Source organism: Micromys minutus (assembly GCF_963924665.1).
Source record: "Micromys minutus genome assembly, chromosome: 20".
In the NCBI taxonomy this organism is placed as follows: domain Eukaryota; kingdom Metazoa; phylum Chordata; class Mammalia; order Rodentia; family Muridae; genus Micromys; species Micromys minutus.
In genome coordinates this window covers 44,490,246-44,514,585 of record NC_137955.1, presented here as the reverse complement: position 1 = coordinate 44,514,585, position 24,340 = coordinate 44,490,246, and the positions used below count along the sequence as shown (strand labels likewise).

Genomic DNA, 24,340 nt, shown 5'->3' with positions numbered 1-24,340 from the left:
ATCCTAAATGCCACTTAATTACAACCTTAAAAAATATATTCGTATACTTTTATGCAAAAATGCTGAAAATTTGTACATTTATCTTTGTTTTTTAAAGTAAAGTAAAAAAAAAAAAAAAAAAAAAGGACTGACAGCTTGCCTGTTCTTGTTCTTCCTAAAAAAAAAAAAAATCCTAAATGCCATGAACTCTTCGGCAAGAACTCTTTTACACACACAAGCAAACTGCAGAGGTTCTCTCCTTCCACCATATATCCAGAAGCTACAGATGGCTAGTCTTAGTGGCAAGAGCCCTTACACACCGAAACATATCACCCACTAGTCCAAATGTATTTATTTATTTTTAAAGATTTATCTATTGATTTATTTATTTTATGTATATGAGTGCACTGTAGCTGTCTTCAGACATATCAGAAGAGGGCATCAGATCCCGTTACAGATGATTGTGAGCCACCATGTGGTTGCTGGGAATTGAAGTCAGGTCCACTGAAAGAGCAGTCAGTGCTCTTAACTGATGAGCCATTTCTCCAGCTCCCAAATTTATTTTATAAGTAAGTAGTACCTTATATAAATTGTAATTTCAAATATTCATTAGTTGCATTCACTTGCAAATACCTACAACACACACACACACACACACACACACACACACACACACACAAAAACCCACGGTCTAAGCTAGGTCTTTTGTATATGTTATGGTTGTGTCTTTTGTATATGTGATGGTTGTGTACCTTGGTGTTCTTGTGGGACTCCTAGTGAGCGTTGGGGTTTCTCTGGCTCTTTTACATGTTCTTAGTGCCCTTCTCCTCATACTGGGATGCCTTGTTGAGCCTTGATAAGCCTTGTTCCTAGCCTTGTTGTTATGTGTTGTGCTGTGCAGGTTTCACGTGATCTCCCTGGGAGGCTTGACCTTAAATGAAGAGAAACTGAGGAGAAGTAAACCTGGGGGAGAGGGGAGGTGGGAAAAAACAGTAAGAGTTTAGAGGGGAAAACTGTGGTCAGGATATAATGTATAGGAATAAAACTTTAAAAAGTAAAGAAGCAAGAAAGAAAGGGGAAGGGAGAGAGGGAAGGAGAAGAAAGGGGAAAAGAAAAGAAGGAGAGAAGGGAGGAAAGGAAGAAGGAAACACAAAACTCATAAAATACAGTTTTCACAAAAAACAATAACGTATTACAATGATATCTGAATTACATTTTCTGGAGATTAAAGACTAAACTTATATTATAGCTGGGTATAAAACCCCAGGACAGATAGAAAAACTGTTGAAGATAAGAATAGTTGCCTATGGCAGAGTGACTCTGTGTCCCTTCCCAGAGCAACACACATTGCTCAGTATCTCGAGTTGCTTGGGGACTTTATATAATTCTTTCCAGCCATACTAATGTTAATCGAATCATGAGTCCCCTAAGACCCAGCAGTTGGCAAGTCTCGCTTAGTGTTTAGAAAACACAGGAGGATTTGTGTGTCTTCCTTAGTAAGCAGACCAAATGGAAAATTTCGGTGGAGTGTTAAAAAAAACTTAAACATTGCATTCAAGTTATTAATTAGCTCCTAAATTAAGGAGAACAAAAACAATTACACTGAAATTATAAATTCTTTTAGATGAAAGGTGGATGTCAAACTATGTGTGACATCTCATATCTATGACTTCAGCACTCAGAAGGTGAATATCTAACTATAGAAACCTTAAGGCCAGCCTGGGTTACAAAGTGAACTGCAAACCAGCTTGTCTATAGTGTGAGACCCTATTTTAAGAAAACAAAAATTGAAAGGAGTAAAGGGAGGAAAAGGACACAGAGCAGGGGTTCACATGGTTCTATCTGATATCCTCGGGAACACTGTGTTCACGCAGGCCAGAGTGTGTATTTCACAAATTCTCAGAATAACTTATACAGGAACACTTTCAAGGCATAGGAGACCTTTGGCAAATACTCAGCTTGGTGATCCTTTTCTCACTTTCTTTGAGACTCAAAGCCCAAATTGAAAGACCACACAGATGCCAATAGTATACATGAAGGCAGTAAGGAGAGACCAGAATGTCCTCTGGCCTCTCCTTACCACCTTCATGTATACTGATGTTACCAGCCTCTTAACACAGCTACTAACAACTCACACTCATCAGGAATCCTATAACCTCTGGAATAAAAGTGAGTCAGAGGTAATGAAGAAATAACCAACTGGAATATCCAAAACCCCTGATGCACGAACACAGGGCCATTGCAAAGCAGCAAGAGGTAAGGGTTCTCTCCACACTGTTCTTCAGATGGTCAGCCAAAAATTACAATCTCATAAGGAAACTGTCTTACAATACACTTGCTAGGTCAGAAGGACTTTCTCCAATGCAATGCCACATCCAACAAGAACACATCCTACGTGTAAGCATTTTCTGTTTTGAAGACAATTCATTAAGGCATAGGAAATTCAACGAGGCAGGGAATTTTATGACAAGAAAGTCTAAATGACAAATATGAATATTTATAAACACAAATTTATTATATTAATTCTGAGTCACAAGTATGGATAAAATCTAGTCTTAAAGTCAGCTAGTTAGGACCTAACATTTTAATTATGTTGCAGATTTCAAAAAAAACACAATAACCCAAACACTTAAATAAACTCCTTATGAAAGAAAATGCTATGTGTTCCACATACAGGAAACAAGGTCTTATCTCAGAATCAACACTTGGAGAGTAGTAAAGTTTGAAATAATTTAGTTTCAATATTCTAGTGCATATCTGAAACTTAAATCTAAGGGGAAATACATACTTTGGGAAAACAAGTCTGCTCTTGATAATTAAATGTGCTAATCAGTTCTAATGTTACCGTTTCTCATCTGACTTACCCTTAAATGGATATTCATAGAATAGTCTCTCAGTTCTTAGGCAAAGCAGCATTTCCCATGTGGTTCACAATCAATATACAACTGTTCTTTGAGGTAACACTTTTCCATGGAAATATGAAATTGGTGAGGTTCCAAATGTATGTTGAATATTATTCTGCAGCACAGTATCCAGGATCTTTGAATCCTATTCACAATGAGGTAATCTGCTTTGAGAAATAAGTTGCTGTGTCTAAGGATGGCAGGTAATACACATTGATTCTCTTAAGTTTGTCTTAGATTGAATTATTCCTTCAATCTGCCATTAGGGTGAATACAAATACCTCTCAGGAAAGATCATAGAGCAAAAGACCCCCATTAAAGAAGAAGTAGTATACTTGCTAGTTTTGTGTCAACTTGACACAAGCTGGAGTTATCACAGAAAAAGGAGCCAACATTGAGGAAATGCCTCCACGAGATCCAGCTGTAAGGCATTTTCTCCACTAGTGATCAAGAGGGGAGGGCCCAGCCCGTTGTGGGTGGTGCCATCCCTGGGCTGGTAGACCTGGGTTCTATAAGAAAGCAGGCTGAGCAAGCCATGAGAAGCAAGCCAGTAAGTAACATCCCTCCATGGCCTCTGCATCAGCTCTTGCTTCCTGACCTGCTTGAGTTCCAGTCCTGACTTCCTTTGGTGATGAACAGCAATGTGGAAAATGTATGTTGAATAAACCCTTTCCTCCCCAACTTGCCTCTTGGTGGTGATGTTTTGTGCAGGAATAGAAACCCTGACTAGGACAGATGGCTAGAAGGCTGTACATGAACTAGAAAGAAAGCCCTTACCAGAAAACAAGTGTGCAAAATTTCTCAACCTCTAGATCTGTAATAAGAAACCTTTGGTCTGTTTTGAGACCCACTATGGCATCTTCTTTTGAGGCCAGCCTAAGCTTTACCAAGAGTCTTTCCGTATTTTGACTAATGACATTCCCCAAAGTTAGGTGGTACCACAGACAAAATGCCCTTTGGCATGCTTGTACCTAATGTGGGAAAACATGGTATGTTTCTAGGTCTTGATTTAAGTCTAATTTATGCCATTCAGTATTCTAGTCAATTTGTAATGTTACAGATCATCCACAGACACTTTGTTAAAACACCATCTGTTCCCTGCCATCTTCAAGATCTTCACAAAGTCTTCTGGCACCATGGGACTCTGCACACCCCTCCACTGCACACTGAAACATCTGAAAGCCTACTGTGTGCCCATGTTTGGAACCAGTGTGCATGTACAGCTTACTTGACTTGATCACAGGTGTTTCCACATGCTGGTAGCACCACTTAAACTGTTAAGTAGCATGTGCTTAACTCCAAATGACCATCTCATCTTCAATGTCCCTGATGCCCTGCAAGAACACAGAAGCAGACTTATCCTTTCAAAATGACCTGCAGCAGTCACCCTCAGAGACACACCAGCAATAAACAACAAGGTAGCAACAATGTGCTGTTCACTAGAAAAAACATGCAATCACTCCCATACAACACATCCTAATCAAGTTATTGGTATGAATGTTGAACATTAATAAGCTACAGAATTTTTTAATGAATTCATAGTCCTCAGAGAAGTTTGTTCTAAATACAAGAAGGAGAAGGATGAGGAATATGCAATAGATGCAGTTGTGCAAACATGAAAGATGCTGAGAGAGATTGTGGCTATAGCTTAGCTCTAACATCTTTGGACCAGAGTGTGAATCACAACAAGTCACCGAACCCAGACCCAGCCCACCTCAAAAGCTGTGATAATAAATGCCTGGACTGTATCCTGTTGTTTGCAATCATGTTGCTGTTGTGGAAGGGTGTCCTGAAGACCCGTAAGCTCAGTAAAATCCTGGACAGACATCTGCTGTCCTGCTTTCAGGAGTGTAATAAACTAATGAATGAGCTATGAACCCGCAAATGAGTAACATTGTTTCTATTTCCTCCAACAACAGGTGCTTCTCGGCTCTGACAGCACTTCACCCTCTTGTGGCTTGGCGTCACTCCCCATGTTCTGTGTGCGAGCTGGGATGCTGTAGAAGACAATCTGTAAGCCTATAGGAAAGACAAGCCAACCCGCCTTGCTATGCTGTGGGAAGGAGTGAGCACACTGAACACTGAAGGGTTCCGGAGTCCTCCTGGCCATTAATATATTTTAAGGGAGCTTGCACACAGAGGAAGGAAAATATGTCCAACCTGATAGAAAAAAATATGGCTGTATGTAACACCTTCTACGTTTTTAAAACCTGATTTTGAACAGATGAGTAGAGAAAAGCCCACACCTCAAAGGGTCTCAAAACTGTATTCACTTTCTAACCAAGCTCCCAGCTCAGTGTTCACGTAACAATCTGCTGTGTAGCCGGTACCACCTAACTGTCCCTTATACCAACCACCTTCCTGTTCCTTCCTTTCAGTCTGCCTCCACCTAACATCCACAAGTGCAAAGTAAGATCACCCCTGTACATGCTCTAAGTGCTCAGACCCCCCAAATACTGTAGTTCTACAATTTGTCACACACCTGAGCTAAAGAAAAAGGACTTTAGACTTATAAGGAAAATAAACCACCACATCTAAAATAAACAGCAGCAGAACTACGTCTTCTCAAATACATAAAACCTTCCTTCTCACTAAGTAATATACCCAGTGGGGACTTTTAATTTCCCTTCCTCACTTTCTTCAAGCATTTGGAGACTGTAACAAACACAGTTTTACAACATCCCTTCTCTTCTTCCTATTATTGGCAGGCTACAGTTGGAGCAAGAAGAATCTCTGCAATCCTAGTCAAAGAATTTTTAAAGAACTATTCCGAAGACAAAAAAATAAAATAACATAGAAGCCAAAAGCACAGTTCACACTTCTAGAACTGTTCTGATAAAGCCCCATCAGCACCAGACATAGCAGCCCTCCAGGAGAAAAAATAATATTCTAGAGGTAGCTCAACAGACTTCACTGTTGGGGAGCAACGGGGCTCCATGCTACCAAACTTTGTGCAAGAAAAATCCAGTGAAAGTGCTTGACCCGGTATAACATAGCTTTCAATATGTGACGTCATGTAAAGGGCTAAGTAGTCAACACTGAGACTCCTTCTTTTGTGTAATACCCAATGGGGTGCCATGCCATTAGTGAAATGGGCGTGCCCTAACTGTGTGTGTACTGGAGGTCAACACTCTGTTTTACAGGCAAGAAAATATGTTTTATTCTGACTCATAAAAACTGCCATGTTATTGGAGTATATCTAAACTTCCAAAGAACACTTTTTTAAACTTAATTGTGCCCCGATGCAGTTTTCACATTAATTGCCGTATCATAGCCACAAACCCTGGAGGGTTTCATCCCAATAGGCAAATGATAAGACAACCTGGAGGTCAGGTGAACAGAAATCCTCAACGCCATTGTCATTTGGATCACTGAACCAGTAGACCCTCTCGGTTCTGTTCTGAATAAGCTCTCAGTATTAATCCAACACAGACGACAACAACAATAGAAAAAAATCCTTACAAAGGATCATGGACTAGTCTAGACAACAAAAACAAGGCTCATAACATAAAACTTGTTACGGTTTGCAGATTTACTATGTGCCAATCACTAGCTAAAATTTTAGAAACAATGATAAAATAAATTCCCAAATGGAATAATTCTGGTAAAAAAAATTTTAAAGCTTACTCTGTATAATGGGTGGGGGGCACATTTCTCTGGGGGTAACTGAAGAATGTAAAGAAAACAATGTACTTTTCCTTAGATAAGTGTCAAATCCTACTTCTGCAAAGAACATGCAAAACACTGAGAAAAGTGTCTAGAGAAAAAAGTGTAAGAGAAAGTCAAAAACTTTTCCTGCAGTTTTCTTCTTGCATAAAAATTTGGTACTTCAAAAAGAGGGTAGTGTTGTGATGGCTTGTATATGCTTGGCCCAGGGAATGCCACTATTAGAGGGTGTGGCCCTGTTGGAGTGGGTGTGGCCTACTGGAGTAGGTTTGTCACTGTGGGCTTGGGCTTTGTCTAGCTTCCTAGAAGCCAGTATTCTGCTAACAGCCTTCAGATGAAAATGTAGAACTCTCAGCTCCTCCTGCACCATGCCTCCCTGGATGCTGCCATGCTTCCTGCCTTGGTGACTGTGAACTGAACCTCTGAACCTGTAAGCCAGCCCCAACTGAATGTAGTCATTAATAAGACTTGTCTAGGTCATGGTGTCTCTTTACAGCAGTAAAACCCTAACTAAGACAAGTATGAAGCCCCATTGCTCCTCAATAGTCACGATGGCCACAAACACCTGGTCTTCTGAAGAAAAGGTCCTGGCACTGTATCACATGGGGAAAAAAAGCAAAAGTGGGAATAAAAAATAAATGACTTGACGTTTTATTATTTCATAGAAAGAAGAGCTAGCACTCTTGATGTCTCTTTACTAGGTTCTTTGCTAAGTATTTTTTCAGTTTATTGTTTCTTAATTTTTCCCTCAATGCAACTGGAAATGTGGGAATAAGTATACCCACTCCACTTAGAGTGTCAGTAGCTTTCCTCTCTATACCCACCCCATTACTTCATTTATCACCAAGACACAGAATCAGTGAGTGGTAATGTGTTTTTTTTTTCTTTCATAAAAGCCACATGATACAGTTTAGAACCATGTTCCCCAATCAGAATTAATGAAATAAGGTCTACTGCGGCTAAAACAAGGGAAAATGGAGATAATCACTAAAAAAAGAACTATTTCAATCACTAAGAGAGAAAAGGAGAAATGCAGGATTCCCAAAAGAAAAGTGTACAAGTTGATGGGATGTTTAACCTTAACAATATTTTTAAGTGAAGCAAACAAAGCCCCAGAAAAACACAATGTCTTTGAAATCCGAAGGGCGTTCACTGTACAATTACAAGGCGCATGGTTGTCAACGTCATGGGAAAAGAAATCTTACTTTCTCTGTGATAAAATATAAATGATACAACTTCTTTGGAAGAAACCTTCACAACATCTGAACAGTTTTCAGGAAGTGCCCCCAGGGACTCAAGAACCAAGAACCATATCTATTCGGACTTCTTACAAGCAGATGGCTGAATTATAGCTGTTTTCTGTTTACACAACTTGGTTTACTGTTGAAGAACTGTTCTGTCTGGAAATTAAACTACTCTATGTTGAAGACCACAGCTACTATGTTACTCTAATATCTGAAGAACCAAATAAAATATTTGATGAGGAAAATTTGTTATAAGGAGTGGGCATTCTTAGGTTGAGTGATCATACCCAGAATCATGTGAAACATATTTATTTTTAATGTGATTTTTTTCTTTCTAACTCTGCCCATGATTGTGCCTATTAGTACTGAGACATTAAACACCAATTGGACTCTAAGTAACTTCACTGAGGTGAAATGTGCTCTGCATAAAAGCTATCTTGGATCAGTACTTGTATGTGGTTTGGGAAGTTAGCTTCTGACAGGATCCTTTTTGTAGCCAATGTCACTTAGGAGTTCATGCAATTAATTTTAGTTAAAAATTAACATAGAGAATAAGAAATAAACCCTAAGGACAAGTCACTTCAGAGTTAGCCATGTATAACTCAGGTGAATTTCATGAGTCATCGTCACTATAAATCAGTGATGGCAGTAAGCACTCCCCTGCCAGTTTCTCAGATAGTGGCAAAACAGAATGAAATATTTAAAGAACTCAACTACTAAATAATATCCTGTGAATGCTTCCATGTCCTGAATTCTGCAATGCAGGATCCTTTTAGATCACGCCAATAGGAAACACTTCTTTCTCACTTCCGATGTTTCTTTCCAGGTGAGGGGAACTTAATTAATGAAACACTTCTGGCCTCTGTCCAACCTTTCACTTGCTCAGCCTCTGGAACAGGTTGCCTTGCTTCTTCTTTGATCCTCTGGAGATATCCTTGTCTGCAGAGAACAAGACTGGGATCTACCAACTCAGAGACAGCTCAGTCTCCAGTCTCCAAGGGGAGGAAGACCAATGATGGACCAAGGACCTGAGATGTCCCTCAGTATTCACATAAACTATGTTTAGTCCTTAGAGGGGACTTCTTTATTATCAATTTCCCTTCTAATTCCTCGGCCTTTCCAGATGGCTACTTAAAGACACCAATAATCAATATTATTTCCCTGCACTTCATAATTTTGAAATAAACTATAAATATTATCTACTAATGATGTCGCATGTTTAATGGTGTTGCATGTTTAATGGTGTTGCATGTTTAATGGTGTTGCATGTTTAATGGTGTTGCATGTTTAATCGTGTTGCATGTAGACATGAAGAGTCTCCTGAACCAACAGAAGTAATATGTAATGTGTACACGAAATTTATGATAACCAACACTCATATTTTAAATCTAATTTCTAAGGTCAGTTGGTGTCGCTACAATTATTAAACAAATAAAACAATACTAATGCGAAAACCCCAGCCCCTTCCCCATGGAAGATAACCATACTCAGTAATTCCAATGACATAATTAACAGTTCCTTATGACTTTATGCTACAAAGCATTGCTTTTGGAAAGTAGCACGCTCGTGTCATTCAAAATGTGCAGAAATTTTTGACGCACACATATCTAAAGTGACTTAACCAAATATAACTGGCTCACCTGTTTACTTTGCTCAGAAAACAAGGTAATGCCTCTTACTATAACACGCATTTTACTCTGAGAACATAACTGGCAGTTGTCACAACAGAACATAAATTTGAATATAAATAACTATGCTGATTGTCAAAACACTTTCTTGACAGAAGATAAACAGGTCTGCTGTCACAGAGGTCATTTTCTGTAGCAAATTCTAAAAAACATCACAGTGTGGTGACCATATAATGGATGCCACAGAAGGTAACAGCTACACCAACTTGGGAGCATTTGCAGATACCCAAGCACTGCAAACCTTTCACATGCCTGTCCTCGATGCAGACCCCTAGATGAGAGAATCTATGAAAATGACCTCTGATGTTCAAAGAGGCACCAGTGCACACCTCAGTTCTCTTTCTGATGGTGTCACTGGTGACGTCATTTAAAGAGGAGGCCGTCTCCTCCCCATACAGAACTTATGTTCCTTTTCATTCATTCCCTCACAATAATGTTCTGCTGAGAATTCAGCTCTCTGCTTTTAAACTGAGCAGCTGTTTAAGATCTGACCTCACAGAGTGATGCTGATTGAACAGTCTATAATATTCTCCGTACAACATTAATCTTTGTACTAAATTTGATCTTAATCAGGAGGCTGACATAACAATAATAAAGAATATCAAAGTCTTGAAATTTCTCACTTACTGAGATATAATGATTGTTGGAAGAAACAGTGTTAGAAGGTATAAGTTAATTTCCTTTACCTTAATGGTTATATATCTCAGAACATAAAGGAATTATATATTTCAAGATAGGAAATTGTCATTTTGATGCCAATCTACAAAATACTATAATGGTCTATCTATATAAAAATGGTATTATAATAATATTGATTCACAGAGAGCATGGGAATCACAGTGTCAATAATGTACTGATTAGAATAGGTCTTCAGTAGTAAGCATAAGTTTGCAAGCCATGTATTCACATACTTGATATTCAATCCAACATGTTTAGATATTCTACCTTAGTGTACCCATCTTACAATTCAATAAGTTATGTCTGATGACCACATAAATGGTCAAGGGACAACAGCAAAGAGACAAGATTTGGCATCCACTAAAAAGCCACATGATAAGTGGCTCACACATTACGGAATGCAAGACATCATTGCATTATTGAAACTTACTTTTCTAACAACTTTTACAAAAGATCAGAAATATACAGAAAAAATCTGGACCATTTCCTACAACTGGTGTGTGATTGCTATAAGAATTTGAAATAGTGGAATATATTGAAAGATGTATATGCATGCGCACGCGCACACACACACACACACACACACACACACACATACACACACACACACACACACACACACACATACAAAAATAAATATAGCATTCAGCACACAACTTAACCAGGGTAATAAATGGGTGAATGCATGTTTAAGACAGAAGTATTAGGAATTACTGTCTAAGTTATCTGATCATTGTTTATAGCCTGCCAAAAATAAATGATACAAAATATAACTTCAATATCATAATGTTGATGAACCATTTACTACAAATCAATTAACCAAGATAGAAACCTTGAAGTCATGTCAACTACCATGTGATCATCCCACACTTTTGTTATAAGTCTTATAATTTAATGGAGTAAGATCACAGCATAAAATATTCCTATGAGCTTCCTGTGTTGGAGGTGCTGTTCCTGAATATAATTGGATTCATTAAACCTAACCAGGCAGTTTATTAATCAGTAGGCTGGATTGGCAGACAATGTGATGAAAACTATTTATATATGGCATGTTTAATACTTTATAATAATATAAAATACTGTTATGCTGGCATCTAATCAGATAAACTTGAAGCCAACAACAAGAATCAGGAACTGTTTTTCTGAAACCAAGTTTTCACACACAACAGTACACATCTTCTGCACCCATCAAAGGTCTTCACCTTTGGAATAAGGACAGTGGTAACTCTTAAGGAAGCCACTGAGATAATATGCATTTAAAGTTTGCTTACTCATAAGTAAGTTAGTACCTTCAACAAATTGGCTTCAAAACTGGGTAGTATCTGACTTTTATTCATAGTTTGAATTTGAGTTTAAATGTCCAACCATGTGGGATCTTTTTAATGTGAAAATTATGTCAGAAAGAGTAATACAAGTGTTACTTTCCTTTAACTTGAAAATAGAGGAACACAGAGAAGGGAGTGTTCATAGTCTATTTGTAGTGGGGGAGGAGAGCATTCTGGGGAAGCTGGAAATGTAAACATATTCTACATTGGTTCCAGTTGGCTCTTACAACTAGATACCAGAATACATGGCTTTACAGACAAATTACTAGAAATCATTTAAAATTTAAAAGTAATGCTTTTCCTTTATAAAGAAGAACCTGCAAAGTAAAATAATAATAATAATAATAAAATAAAAACTGTGCAGAACTCTTCAGCAATTCCACACGCATGCCCGAGAGCAAAGTGTTACATTTTGGGGAGAGGCAATACACATTCAATTATGTGCACAAAGTAAAATACTAGGAGAATATTATAAATTCATTTTTCACATTTACAGTCCATTATGAAAGTAATATTATACTTAGAAAATATTTAACAAAACTGCAAATTGCCTTTTCCGACTAATATTTTTTTGAATTTCATTTTTCCCTCTCTATGATGAAGCACAGAAGGGGGGAATGATGACATCTGTTGTATTGTGAAAGATGTGAAGTAGCCGATGACGCTGTAATTTGACTTCGAGTGAGTTTTATGGCAAACAATGTAAACATGAATGACACCTGTAATGATCTGGTTTTACAACTTTGCAAACAGACACACACACACACACACACACACACACACACACACACACACACACACACAGTTAAATAACCTCTTCCACAAGACTAGGACAACTTCATTACAGCAACCACCTCATGCTCTTGCTGTAACTGCTTTTCGGTCAGGTACTATCATTTTCAACCCACAATACGGAATAAAAGCCTCATGCAGAATACATGGTGTTTTCTCACGCCCCAGCAGCTGCTCTCTGGAAGCACACACCGGCACACAGTGGTGTCAACTAGTCTGTAAGAATCATGGTTAAAGCTGAAACACTGGACTCAATCAGAGGAAAGGAAAGGAAAGCACCCCTCCTTCGTCTAAGAAGTGCTTCTGATGGAAATTTTACATTGATAAGGCTCCAGGAGTGTGCTCAAAGCACTCCTGCAAAGTTCCCTGAACATGAATAAAGGTGAAACTACATCGGTGTTGGCACAAGAATCGCAGCATTCCCTTTAGCCAAGCAGTGTAGCCTCTGGCTGTGCTTTTTCCCACGCTCACTTGCTATTAGTAACATTACAGTCCTTCTAAATTTCAACGACTAATTCCAGACATAGCCATCTTCATTCAAGCCTTGGATCTTGTAACCCACAGACCAGTAGTACAGACACTGTTCAACATTGACAATGGATCCCGCTTGGCACAGAGAATCACTAAAAGGAATCCGCTTGTTGAAAGCAGCTATTCCATACACGAGGATTCTTGCCTCTGTTGGTCATACTTTCCATATATCTGATCCGCCAAATCATGCACTGGTCTATGTTGGCCATCCAAAAGGAGTCATATCAAACAATCTTCCATTGGATTTTAGTAGTGTGGCTGGGGAGCCTTCTAATTATGGTGATGCATGCTCACTAGCAGACACGTCAACTGAACTACCATCAGTGGAAGGGTGCAAAATGAGGTAACTCATGGGCAGGGGCAACACCTCCCCATTTTCACGGAAGTCAGTGCAGAAAATTCCCAGCGTCTTCCATATCAGTCACACAGTTCCTAAAAGTGAACTGTCCGTCATGCTGATCAGGCCTGATTTTTGCTCACTTCATGGCTCTTTTCTAAGCCAGCATATTTGTTAGAGAACATTAGGCATGCATATGTATTAAAGCCTTGCCGAGCTGAAAGCACAGCAGATCAGTTCAAATGAGGGAAACACAAACCCCTTGCAAGCACAGCATCCCCTTCTATTATCCTCTTCTTCCACACCCTTCATTACCCAGGTGTTTACAGTAAAAACGCAACTTTGGGTATTTTAGAAATAAGTGGCTCGTTGTGGAAAATACAGAGATGCACAACCCCTAAGCCCCCCCAAGTCTGTTTTCCGAACCCCCCACCCTCAGACCAAGGAGGTTGTACCTCCTTCCTAGAGACTTTACTCTGAACAGAGTGGCTCAACATGCTGAGTATCAATCGATGAAAACACATTACACACCAGAAGAAGAGGAAGGTCGGGTGGGGGGGGGGGGCGTGGAGAGCGAAACGCAGCTTTGCTTTCGGCCATTAATTACGGATCACCCAAATACCGCTAACCGTATCTCCCATGCACAAGCACCCTTGCCAAACCTGGGCTGTCAGGCAGCGCTTTCCAAAGCCTCGCTATCTATTGTCAGGACAGAGAAGCCCCCGGAAGCCTGTGAATCCCTCTGAAAATGCTTCCTCGGAAACGCTAAATATAGACCAAAGGGGTCTGGGTCTGGTGAGCAGCGGGAGACGGAAGAAACGGCCATGGACGCATATGACTAAGTCTTTCCATTTTGTTCTAGCCAAACATCATAATGACATTGAACATAAGGGCAAAAGACTGGAAGGAAGTCTTCCCCGCCCCCACCCCGTCTTCTCCCGTATATTAGGGACGTCATGAATGCAACCGGGTTGCTCTGGAGGGTGGCGGGGAGCAGTCGGTGTTGCCCTATATACGCGTCCTCCGAGGTAGAGGGGTGGCAGGGAGGGGAGCACACGGAGAAGCCACTTGGTAACCGCTCCAAGAAAGACACTGACCCCCGGACCCCGTTGCGGGCAGAGCTGTCTTCCGAGGGAAGACCCGGCAGGATCGCGGTCCTCCCCCGGGGCAGACAGCACCCCACAGCCGCCGCCGCCACCCCCTGGCCCCGCTGGCAGCGGAGGACCAACCCCCACCGACAGTGAGCAAGAAGACGACGCCCGGAGGATGCGCCCGGCTCCAGCAGCTCAGCTAAAGCAACTCACCGAACGGCGCGGCGCCCGACTGCTTCCTGGCGAACATGCACCCGCCGCCAAAGACAGCTCCTCAGTCGGGGGAAAGGCGTGCGCGCCGCCGCCCGGCTTCAGAGCAAGGTCCTGACCTTGCCCAGCTGCAGCATCCTCCGCTTTTGTTGTGGGAGCGCGGCCGCGGGACAAGTGATGCTGGCGGGGAGCAGGGGCGAGCGCGGCGGGCGAGAGGCGGCTCCCGACGCGAGTGCGCAGCGCCCGGCCCGGCCGCTCCTCCGAGCGCGGCGAGCGTAGCGCCCCCTGCCCGACTCGGCGGGCGCCGCGGGATGCTCGGCGTTCCGCGGGGCTCCCCGGGCTCGGGCCGGGCTACCAAGCCGCCGCGCCCGCCGCTCCGCTCGGCCGATTGCCGCCGCGGGCGCGAGCCTGGGCCGCCCTGGCGCCCGGCGCCGAGCGCTCTCGAGCTGCGCCCTGCGCGCCGCCCGCGCCACCTGTGTCGCCGCCGCCGCCGCCGCCGAGAGCGAGGCTCCTCCCGCCGCGCGCCGCAGCTCAGCCTCCGGCTCAGCCGCGGCGGCCGACTCCGGCGCCTGGCTAGTGAGCGAGCGTCCGCCCCGCCACCGAAACCTGCCCTGGGTGCGGAGCATGCCCAGTGCCGCCGAGAGAGCGCGGCGCCTCGCCACGCGAATTCCACTTCTGGTTTTCGCGGCGGCAGCAACAGCAGAGGAGATGGGAGGAGGCGGCGGCGGCGGCGCAGGTTGGGAGAGGGCCGAGCATCCCCAGGAGCGGACAGCACCGGAGCTGGAGCCGATGTGGAGAGTTGATTCTCCCCGGGGCAGGTGCCAGTCTGCAAAAGGGCAGCGATTACGGGGGGTTCTAGAGTGGCTTGTGAGTTAAGGAAAGCATGGGGCCAGCCATGCAAGCTAGTGGATGCGGGTGGTTGTTCTTGTAGATTCTAGGGTTCCAAAGAAAGGAACCCATGACGTCTGTGAGAGGTTCTTTCACAGTGTTGGGCCCCATCTCCACCACCCCCAGTGTTCTGATTATGCTTTTCACAGACACCGTCCCCTTATGGAAACTCAGTCTGTTTCTAAAATCTGGAATACGAATAAGCTTCCTACAAGGAAGACCCTTCTTGCCTGATCTAGAGCTTTAACGATTTCCCTTCACCCTCCTGTCGCTTCCTGGCACCCAGTTGCCCTCTTGGAAACCTCCACAACTTTTCCCCTCTTCTCTTCCATTGTCTGGTGCTAAAATGGAAACTTTGTTCATCCTCCACCTCCACCGACCCGGGTGAAGTCTGTGAAGCTTTCTCCATTTCCAACTGAGATTTCCAAATGTCTCTCAGTTAGACAGTCATTAGGCAACGGAGTGCTAAATCTAGCAAGCAGAGTCACACTATGAAAAGTCTTGCTGGAACACGAAACTCATGCCAAGTGCCAAGGCAAGCAGGTCTTCAGGACCTTCGTCTGTGTCCCTGTGTTGGTGCGAAGTCCGTCAGTCACATTCAAGACAAATGCTTCTCAGAACTATTCCACCACTAATCTCCCCTGACCCCCCCCCCCCAAATGTTCACTGTAAAGCTGTGCTCTCTTATCCACTCCTTCCTAGAGCTATTTTCTGAGACACATAGAAACGGGAAAGGAACCACGAACTTGAAATAAGAGAGCTTCCAGCTTCAGTAATCTCAGGGGAGATTCTATTCAGTTTGCAGGAGACGCTCCAACAAAGTCAAAGTACTTGTGGACCCTCTAAAATTCCCCGGAGTTAGTAAAAAGCCGAGGCAAATGTCGAGAAAAGTTAAACAGACTAAATATGCAAAGGAACGGACCCGAGACTGAGCAATGACTGTTCTCAACAGGGAAATGGGCATCGCCATTCCACCTACCTTGAGTAGGCTTGGCCTCACTCGAAAACGTTGTTCTACGGTGTAGCTACTGCTTCGAAGCTGGCATGACGTTAACATAGCCTAATTCCTGTGAGGGAAGATATACAGTCATTTTCAGGTGTTTTATATATCAGCTCCAGCTGACTCTGGAATCTGGGATTTATAGATCACACTAGCCGTCACATCTCCTCTGTGTGTGTGCGTGTGTGTGCATGTGTGTGTGTGTTACATAATAAAAGATGTGCTTAGCCTCTTCGTACATGTTGCTGTTTGTAGTTGTTTGGTTTGTATGTGCTAGCATGTGTGAAAGATATGTGTATGCGTGTGAGACATGTGGTATATGTGAATGTATGTGCTGATGCCTGGAAGGCAGGGGAGAACTTAATGAAGTTCTTTTCTGTCTCTCTTGGCTTTATTCTTTAGACATAGTATTCTGCGGAACCTGTGAAGCTAAGTGTAGGGGCCAACAAGACCCGCCCCAATCCTCCAATCTCCCTCAATACTGAAATTACAGGTGTGCACATGGCTTCACCAATCAAGAGATCTGAACTCCTGAACTCAGATTTACACAAACACACTGATGGAACTCTCTGGGTCCCTGTTTTTCTCTTTTCGAACTTTAACTCAGTAAGTCAGTGGGGACAAGGAACAGGTTAAGATGAAATCAGGTATCACAGTAGGTGCATACATCCTATTCTTAGAGCATATGCATATTTTATATCCAAAAGGGTCTGGTGTGAGAAATAATGGCTTTCCAAAGTTGTTTGCTTTGTTCTATGAGAAGTTGCAAAATCCCCATTGATTTTTTGATCACTATGGCAACATCCATGTTCAGTCCCTGAAGGACTTTTTGTGGTGGGTGTGGGATATTAAAGAAATGCCCTGGACAACAAGGATTTCTCTCATTCTTTGATGCGTTTCATGGAAACATTTATGATTTCTATTCTTCCGGAATTGTTTGTAACTGGAGATATTATTAAGTTCACAATTATTAGATAATGTGAAAACTGGGGTGAGATGCTCCTGAGTGGTGCTGAGTCTTCGGACGACTCGCTGCTGCCACCTTTTGCTCGCTGCCTCCGACAGTTCCAGAGAGGAGCAGAGTCCTGAATTCACACATCCACTCAGGTAACTTCGAAGTGAAAAACTGTTATTGTGGCTCTTCTGTCTGCACATCATTAGAGCGATTAGTTACCGGAATCACATCTAAATGCAGCACGTTTCTCTCAATTTTCCAAAATCAGCTTAAAGTATCAAGCAAACATATTTTCACCCGGAAGTTTGACTTAAAGTTTTGAGAATAAAATTTAATAACAAAACACGTTTTATAAAGTCACATAACACATTTCTTTTCATTAGTACAGATAATGAAATTCAACTAGAAAATAGTGGTTTGACATTTTTTAAAATTTACCACCTGTTGATTTTCTTTTGAAACTTGGAAGTGTTGGGATTCTGTAAACCCCATCCCTCAATTACCTGGCAGTAGCCAGGTATGCTCCGCCCCAGTGACCTGACACTGTAAAAGGGGCTGCTTGACCCCTCCTCTCTCTCTTGGCCTCTCTTGCCTCCTGACTCTCTTGTTCTCCCACCCCTCTCCCTCCTCTTCCCCTTCCCTTCCCCCCTCTCCCTCCATGTGCTCATGGCCAGCCTCTACTTCTCTATTCCCCCCCCCCTCTCTCTCTCTCTCTCTCTCTCTCTCTCTCTCCCCCTCTACCACCCTCTTAACTCTCCCATGACCTGAATAAATTCTATTCTGTACTATACTGTTGTGTGGCTGGTCCCTCAGGGGGAAGGAATTCCCAACATGGATCCCCCCCCCCCCCCCCCCCCCGAGGCATCTCCCTTGCCCCCAGGCCTTGCCATACCTCCATGGACCATATGCCCCCCACTCTCTTCATCCTTCCCCTAATATTGATACAGAAACCCGGGACGTCATCTTTTCACAACATTGGTGCCCAGTGACTTTCCCTTTCATTGGTGCCCCATCATCTTCTCTTTACAGGAAGTCTAACTATATGTCAGCAATTTTATTTCTGTCCTGTATTTGAATGCCAATAGCCGTGATAATTTCTTAAAATTTGTAATTTATAGGGTAGGCAAGGTGTCTCAGAGGTTAAAGACACTGCTTCTGAAAAAAGAACTAAATTTGGCTCCAGCACCCATGTGGGACAGGGTTCAACCACCTATAACTCAGGTTTAAAAGATTGGACACCTGCTTCTAATCTCTACATGTACTACAGTCTAATGCAGACACACACACACACATAATTAAATTAAAGCTTTAAAAAGCATTATTTAAATTCTACAGGGAAGTTTCTATAACAGTAACCCACCTGTGCAATCATGACATGTGATTTATATGATGAATATTAATAATATTAAGTATAAAAGATACAGCATGTTACTTTAGAATTATATGGCATAAAAATGAATAACTAATTGTTTTTGACACCTCTGGTCAGCTGGTGGCGGAGAAATACTAATTTTTCAGGACACCTTGGAGCTGACCTTAGGCAGGAAACTGGCTTTTGTGCTGTGCCCTTTAAGGGCTAGAATTAACCACATTTGCATCTGAAGTTCAGGGCAAATGGCTTAGAACTGAAGCCCAGGAAGGTACATTTACATTTGAAATGTAGTTTTGGACAGCTGATTTAGGCAGTGGCTGCCTCTTATCACCTTTTGTCCTTGATCCTCACACCTGACCTCCGGAAGGATGTTTAAGGATCTTTGATTATTAACTTGCTTGTTCCCTGTCTTAGAACTGATGTAATCTTTCTGCATGCAATTAAAATGGTATATAAGAAAACTAATAAACAGGCTTTGCTTCGGCCAAGAAGCTTAGGCCTCAAGTCCGGCTGAAGTCATATTCCAGCCTTAACTAACTTGTCTTTCTCTTTCAATCCTCACTCTGGTTCCGGGTGGACCTCTCGAGAGTTCGAGCTGGTCTAGGATAACTAATCTTCATTAGGACTGAAAAAAAGTGGTTAACTAATCATTAACCATGCTTGCAAAGACCAGCTTGAGGGTCATTTAGTCATTTGATTAAAATCTTTGCACTCTGAGTAGACTGTTCTTTATTAAACCGAAGCTCATATGATGGGAGCATTCTTTCATTTTTTTGTTTGCTCATTCAGAAAATGTTTATTGAGTATCTATTGTAGTTTACTACTGGGATAAGTTTGTAGAATCAATAAGGAACAATAGAGCAGATGATGAATTCTCTGTGACTATGAACTGGGATTATTGGGTAAGAATAGAAGAAAACATCGAGAGAAGATCCAGCAGAGCCTATGAATGAAAACATCCTCCTAACTGCCTCTTCCCCCTTCTTCTTGCTTGTATGTGCTTCCTTTATTTACAAACTGTTCCTGTCTCCTCAAGCAGTTTGTTTACTATGCCAGGATGACGCCGGCAATGTGTTAATAACATTTCTATTGCTGGGACGAAACCCATAACCAAGGCAACCCATAAGAGGAAGCATTTAATTGGGCTTATTGTTCTAGAGGGTTAGAGTCCATGATGGTAGAGAGAAACTATTGAGGCAGGGTTAGCTGAGAGCTCACATAGTGAACTGCAAGGAGGAGAGGGGGAAGGAGAGAGGAGGAGGAGAGAATTCAAAGTAATGAGAGTCTTTTGAAACCTTAAACCCTACCCCAGTGACCCATGTCTTCCACTAAGTCCACACCTCCTAATCCTTCCCAAAAAGCCATGGAATGGAAGCCAGGTGTTCAAATACATGAGCTTATGGGTCCATTATCAATTATACCCCCCACAGGTAGCATGGGGACGAAGTAGTGCCTGAAGTCCTAACATAAAACCAGGAGAGGTCCTAGTACGTAAGAGCCGAGTCCTTTTGATGTACAACAGAGCCAGTTCTTATCCTGACAGGATGACTCAGGGCTCAGTAACAGGAATAATAAAGTCCCTTGCAAGTATCAAAGTCATGTTTGCACTGAAATCTCTGAATTCCATGTGGTCTGGTCGATGCAGAAAAGGACACACATCAATCAACAGAAATGGACTGTGGCTCAGGGGTCTAGAGACTCATGAGCCTGCTACATTTACAAAAAAATACATCATATTACAGAGATGTGGCTGGAAACGGGCTCTCCTGGATGCTGAAACCTACCCTGTGTGGTCACTCTTGTGGTGATAAAAATACCACCACCAAGGCAACTTATAGCAGGAAGGGTTTATTTGGGCTTATGGTTCCAAGGGGTTAGATTAGATGGTGAACCAGTGAAGGCATGGTGGCAGAACAATTAAGATGACCTTGAGATTCCAACTTACACCTGTCAGAATGGCTAAGACCAATAAAACAACTGACTGCTCTTGCTGGCCCAGATGTAGTGTGAGAGAACACTTCTCCACTGCTGATGGTGAGCAACCTTGTACAGCCATTGTGGGAATCGGTGTGGCAGTTCCTCAGGATGATGGGAGTCAATTTTCCTCCAAGTTGCAGCTGAACTGTACTGGGTGTTGTGGATGTATACCCAGGAACTATACCACTTGCACTGACTTTAGAGACACTTGCTCAACCATTCTCATTGCTGCTCTCTTTACTATAGCCCGAAATCAGACTAACATGCCCATCAATGAATGAACTGATAAAGAAAACATGCTACATTTACACAATGGATGCTAGCTAGTCATTAAAAGATCCTTTTCATGAAATCCACAGATAAATGGATCAAAGAAGAAAAAAGAAATCATATTGAGTGAGGTAACCTAGACACGGGAAGATGAATAGGGGGTGTATTTATTTATTTATGGGTGTCATTAGTTAGCTCATTGCCGTATAACCACAGAGTTTAGGTATAGAGTAGGGGAATGAGAAGGAGGGATCTATTTCCCTAAGAAAGGGAAATAAAATAGACAGTTATGGAAGCATGAGAGTGGGGCAGAAAAAAGATAATCAAACTAGGAAGAGAAAGGAAGAAAAAAGTGATAAAGGAATAAAAGCCCAGCTAGAATTGAGGGCCATTTTTGTGGGGTGATATGAAAACCTATAACAGTAGAAACTTCATTAAAAATACATGTATGAAGACAATCTAAATAAAAAATTTCCCATTTGTCCAATCTTGTCACCAAATTTCTTCCAGTGCCAGAAAGAAATGGGATACATCTAATCAAGTTGTTGGCCAAAGAGCCCCCACGAGAACGCCTAAAAACCCCAGGCTATCGCCAAGGCTTTTAATTGCATTCATCAAAGTGACGATAAAGTTATATTTCTGAAAACATTTATATAACTCATTAAACATTAAGAAGTCAAGCTATTGCCTAGCTAGAGCCTTCATTTCTACTAACCTAGTGTTTGATGTAATGGGATTTGCTCTGTCTGCTACCATAAGATAAAGTAAACCTTTGATATGCAATAACAATGTGCCTGCAAGATACACCACCAGTGCATTAGTGGCACAGAGCTTGTGGGAGTAACCAACCAATACCTGATTGTATTTCAGAGACACTCCATAGATGTAACCCATCCCCTATGCTGTTCAGATGGAAAGAAAAGACTAGACAGGCCAGGGATCTAGAGTAAAACTAAATACTAGTGTTCAGCTAAAGACATGTAGCCATAAAATGACTCCAAATAATATTCTGCTATGTTCATAGATCAGTGCTTTGCTCAGCCATCATCAGACAAGCTTCTTTATGCACAAGATGGGAACAAAGACAGAGACAGAAAGTAAGAGACTTTGGAACACTCACTCTGAAAATGGAATGTCTTTAGCAGTTCCCTCTGCAAAGGGCTCAGGGAACCCTGAAGAAGAGTCAGAAAGAACGTAAGGACCAAAGGGATGGAGGACACCAAAGGAACAAAGCCTTCTAAATACAGCAGAACAAGACCAGTTCACAAAGTCTGTGCTAGCATGGATATGTGCCAAAATGGGGTTCTAGTGCTGAGAGAAGTGGACACATGTACCCCTCTTTCTAATTGACAAACACTCACAAATAAAAACATAGTTTCCTCCAACATTCTCTTTCAGGGTGCAAACCACTGTTAATGTTTAATGAGGTTTAGTTTCCTATGTTCGCAAGTAGATGGCCAAATACAAAACAAACTCAGTTTCATCCATGGAGGGTTTTTGCCTTGTAATGATTTTTCTGGACATCCATCCATCCATCTATTCATCCATCCATCCATCCATCCATCCATCATCCATCCATCCATCCATCCATCCATCCACCCATCCATAATCCATCCACCCATCCATCTACAAATCTATTTATCTATCCATCCATCCATCTATCTCTTTTACTGTACAGGTCCTTTGTATACATACTATGACAGCTGGCTTGTGATTTGTATGAGTTTCCTGTGTGTGCAAGTGTGTACCTGCTTCTGTATACATTTCTTATGTTGTCTTTTGTTTGTTATTGTGTTTGTTTTGTCCAATTTTAGAATTGCCTGTGCTTTCTATTTTACTATATTTTATTTTATTACTATTCTATAAATGCCTGTCTGTTTTCTCAAAGGAGACAGAAAAGATGCAGATGTGGATAGAAAAGATGAGGAGGATCTGAAGGGATTTAGGTAAGGGGAAACCATGGTGAGGATATTTTGTATGAGAAAAGGAGAAACCATGGTAAGGATATTTTATTTGAGGTAAGGGGAAACTATGATGAGGACATTTTGTATGGAGTGAACTATTTTCAATGAAAGAAAACTAGGGAAAAAACTTTTTTAGGTGGAGGTTGCCTGTAATCTCTCTCTATCTCTTACTAATAATATATTGTGTGAGTATTTCCCTCATATAGACTTTCTCTCAAATTAAAATTGAACCCTTTTCAATGAAACAATGGTTGGCATGGTCTGAGATCTCATGTAAGAGTGGATGCTAGTAACCAGTATGGGGTGTGATATATCTGTTAACTGTTTCACAGATGGGATCTCATTCAGAGTGTTGTATAAAGAGCCCACTTCAGAGATTGTTTTACCATTGTCCAGAATGGGGAGTATTTTGTATTGATTACCTTCTTGCTCTCCTTCAGGAGCCTCTGGCAGCCTAGAGCAGTGGAAGATGCTGGCTTCTGAGGTAGAGAGCCATGGTTTGAGAGAAAAGATGGCGGAAGTCTTGCTGTTGAATGACTAATAATGAGGTATGTCCATAACGGCTCATCTCTATAAGAGTGAAATCCCTGAATACAAAGGATGTAACATCAGTGCATTGTGTTGTCTGGGATCTTGCCTCCTCTGGTTCATTTTTCTTTAGCAAGGCACTTTGTGGGGAAGAACTTTCTGTTCTTCATTCATGATGTCTACTTATATCCAAGAAGAGAGGGACACCTGCCAAAAGCTAGTCCATCTGACTTAGAAATTCAACCCCTCTGCCTAGCAAAAGTGGGGAAAACATGAGACCTTTTAGGTTAGGCAAATTCATATGACTATGACTATATCTATGTCTAATGTATATGTAATGCATAGGTACATATAATGTATATGTGTTTGTATATGTATACGTATGATATATGTGTGTATGTATACCTATGTATGTATATGTATGTATATATATATATATATATATATATATATATATATATATATATATATATATATATAATTAGTGCAACTTATTGTCAGGAATATGAACAATATCCACATAATAACAACCAAAAACTAATGAACATATAAGGACTGGAAATAAACTCACGAGTGCTATAGAAGTTGAAATCAGGAGACAGGCTGTTTAGAATGATATTGATCTGTCTGTTCAAAGCAATATAGAAATCAAGGAAGTAATAAATAAACATAAATGGCAACAAATCCACCAAAACACTGGAATTTGTGAGGCTAACTTAGTTGAGTCCAAGAATGTAAGTGTAATAACTGAAGCTAATTTGATTTTTATTCAATACTTTAGATTAGAACATGTTCTAAACATTCAACAAACAAGCACTCAGTGACTTGTGATGAAATTTTCAGGAAGTTTTGTATGGTTAGACTGACTGAGAATATATTCTCAGACAACATTTTAATTAAGCCAGAAATTAATACTTTAAAAAATTGATAACTTTCATTTAG

General features: G+C 41.5%; 1 protein-coding gene across 2 annotated transcripts in view; it reads right to left on the bottom strand.

Moving 5' to 3' along the window:
- The window catches only part of CTNND2 (catenin delta 2), a gene marked incomplete at its 5' end in the record, with an annotated part of 778,908 nt that extends 764,424 nt beyond the window's left edge, over positions 1-14,484 (bottom strand). For both annotated transcript variants that reach the window (XM_080933837.1, XM_080933838.1), the window contains one exon: positions 14,448-14,484. In XM_080933837.1, coding sequence (XP_080789963.1) covers positions 14,448-14,484 — 37 coding nt within the window. The remainder of the gene's footprint in view (positions 1-14,447) is intronic.
- Between the last annotated feature and the right edge of the window lie 9,856 nt (positions 14,485-24,340).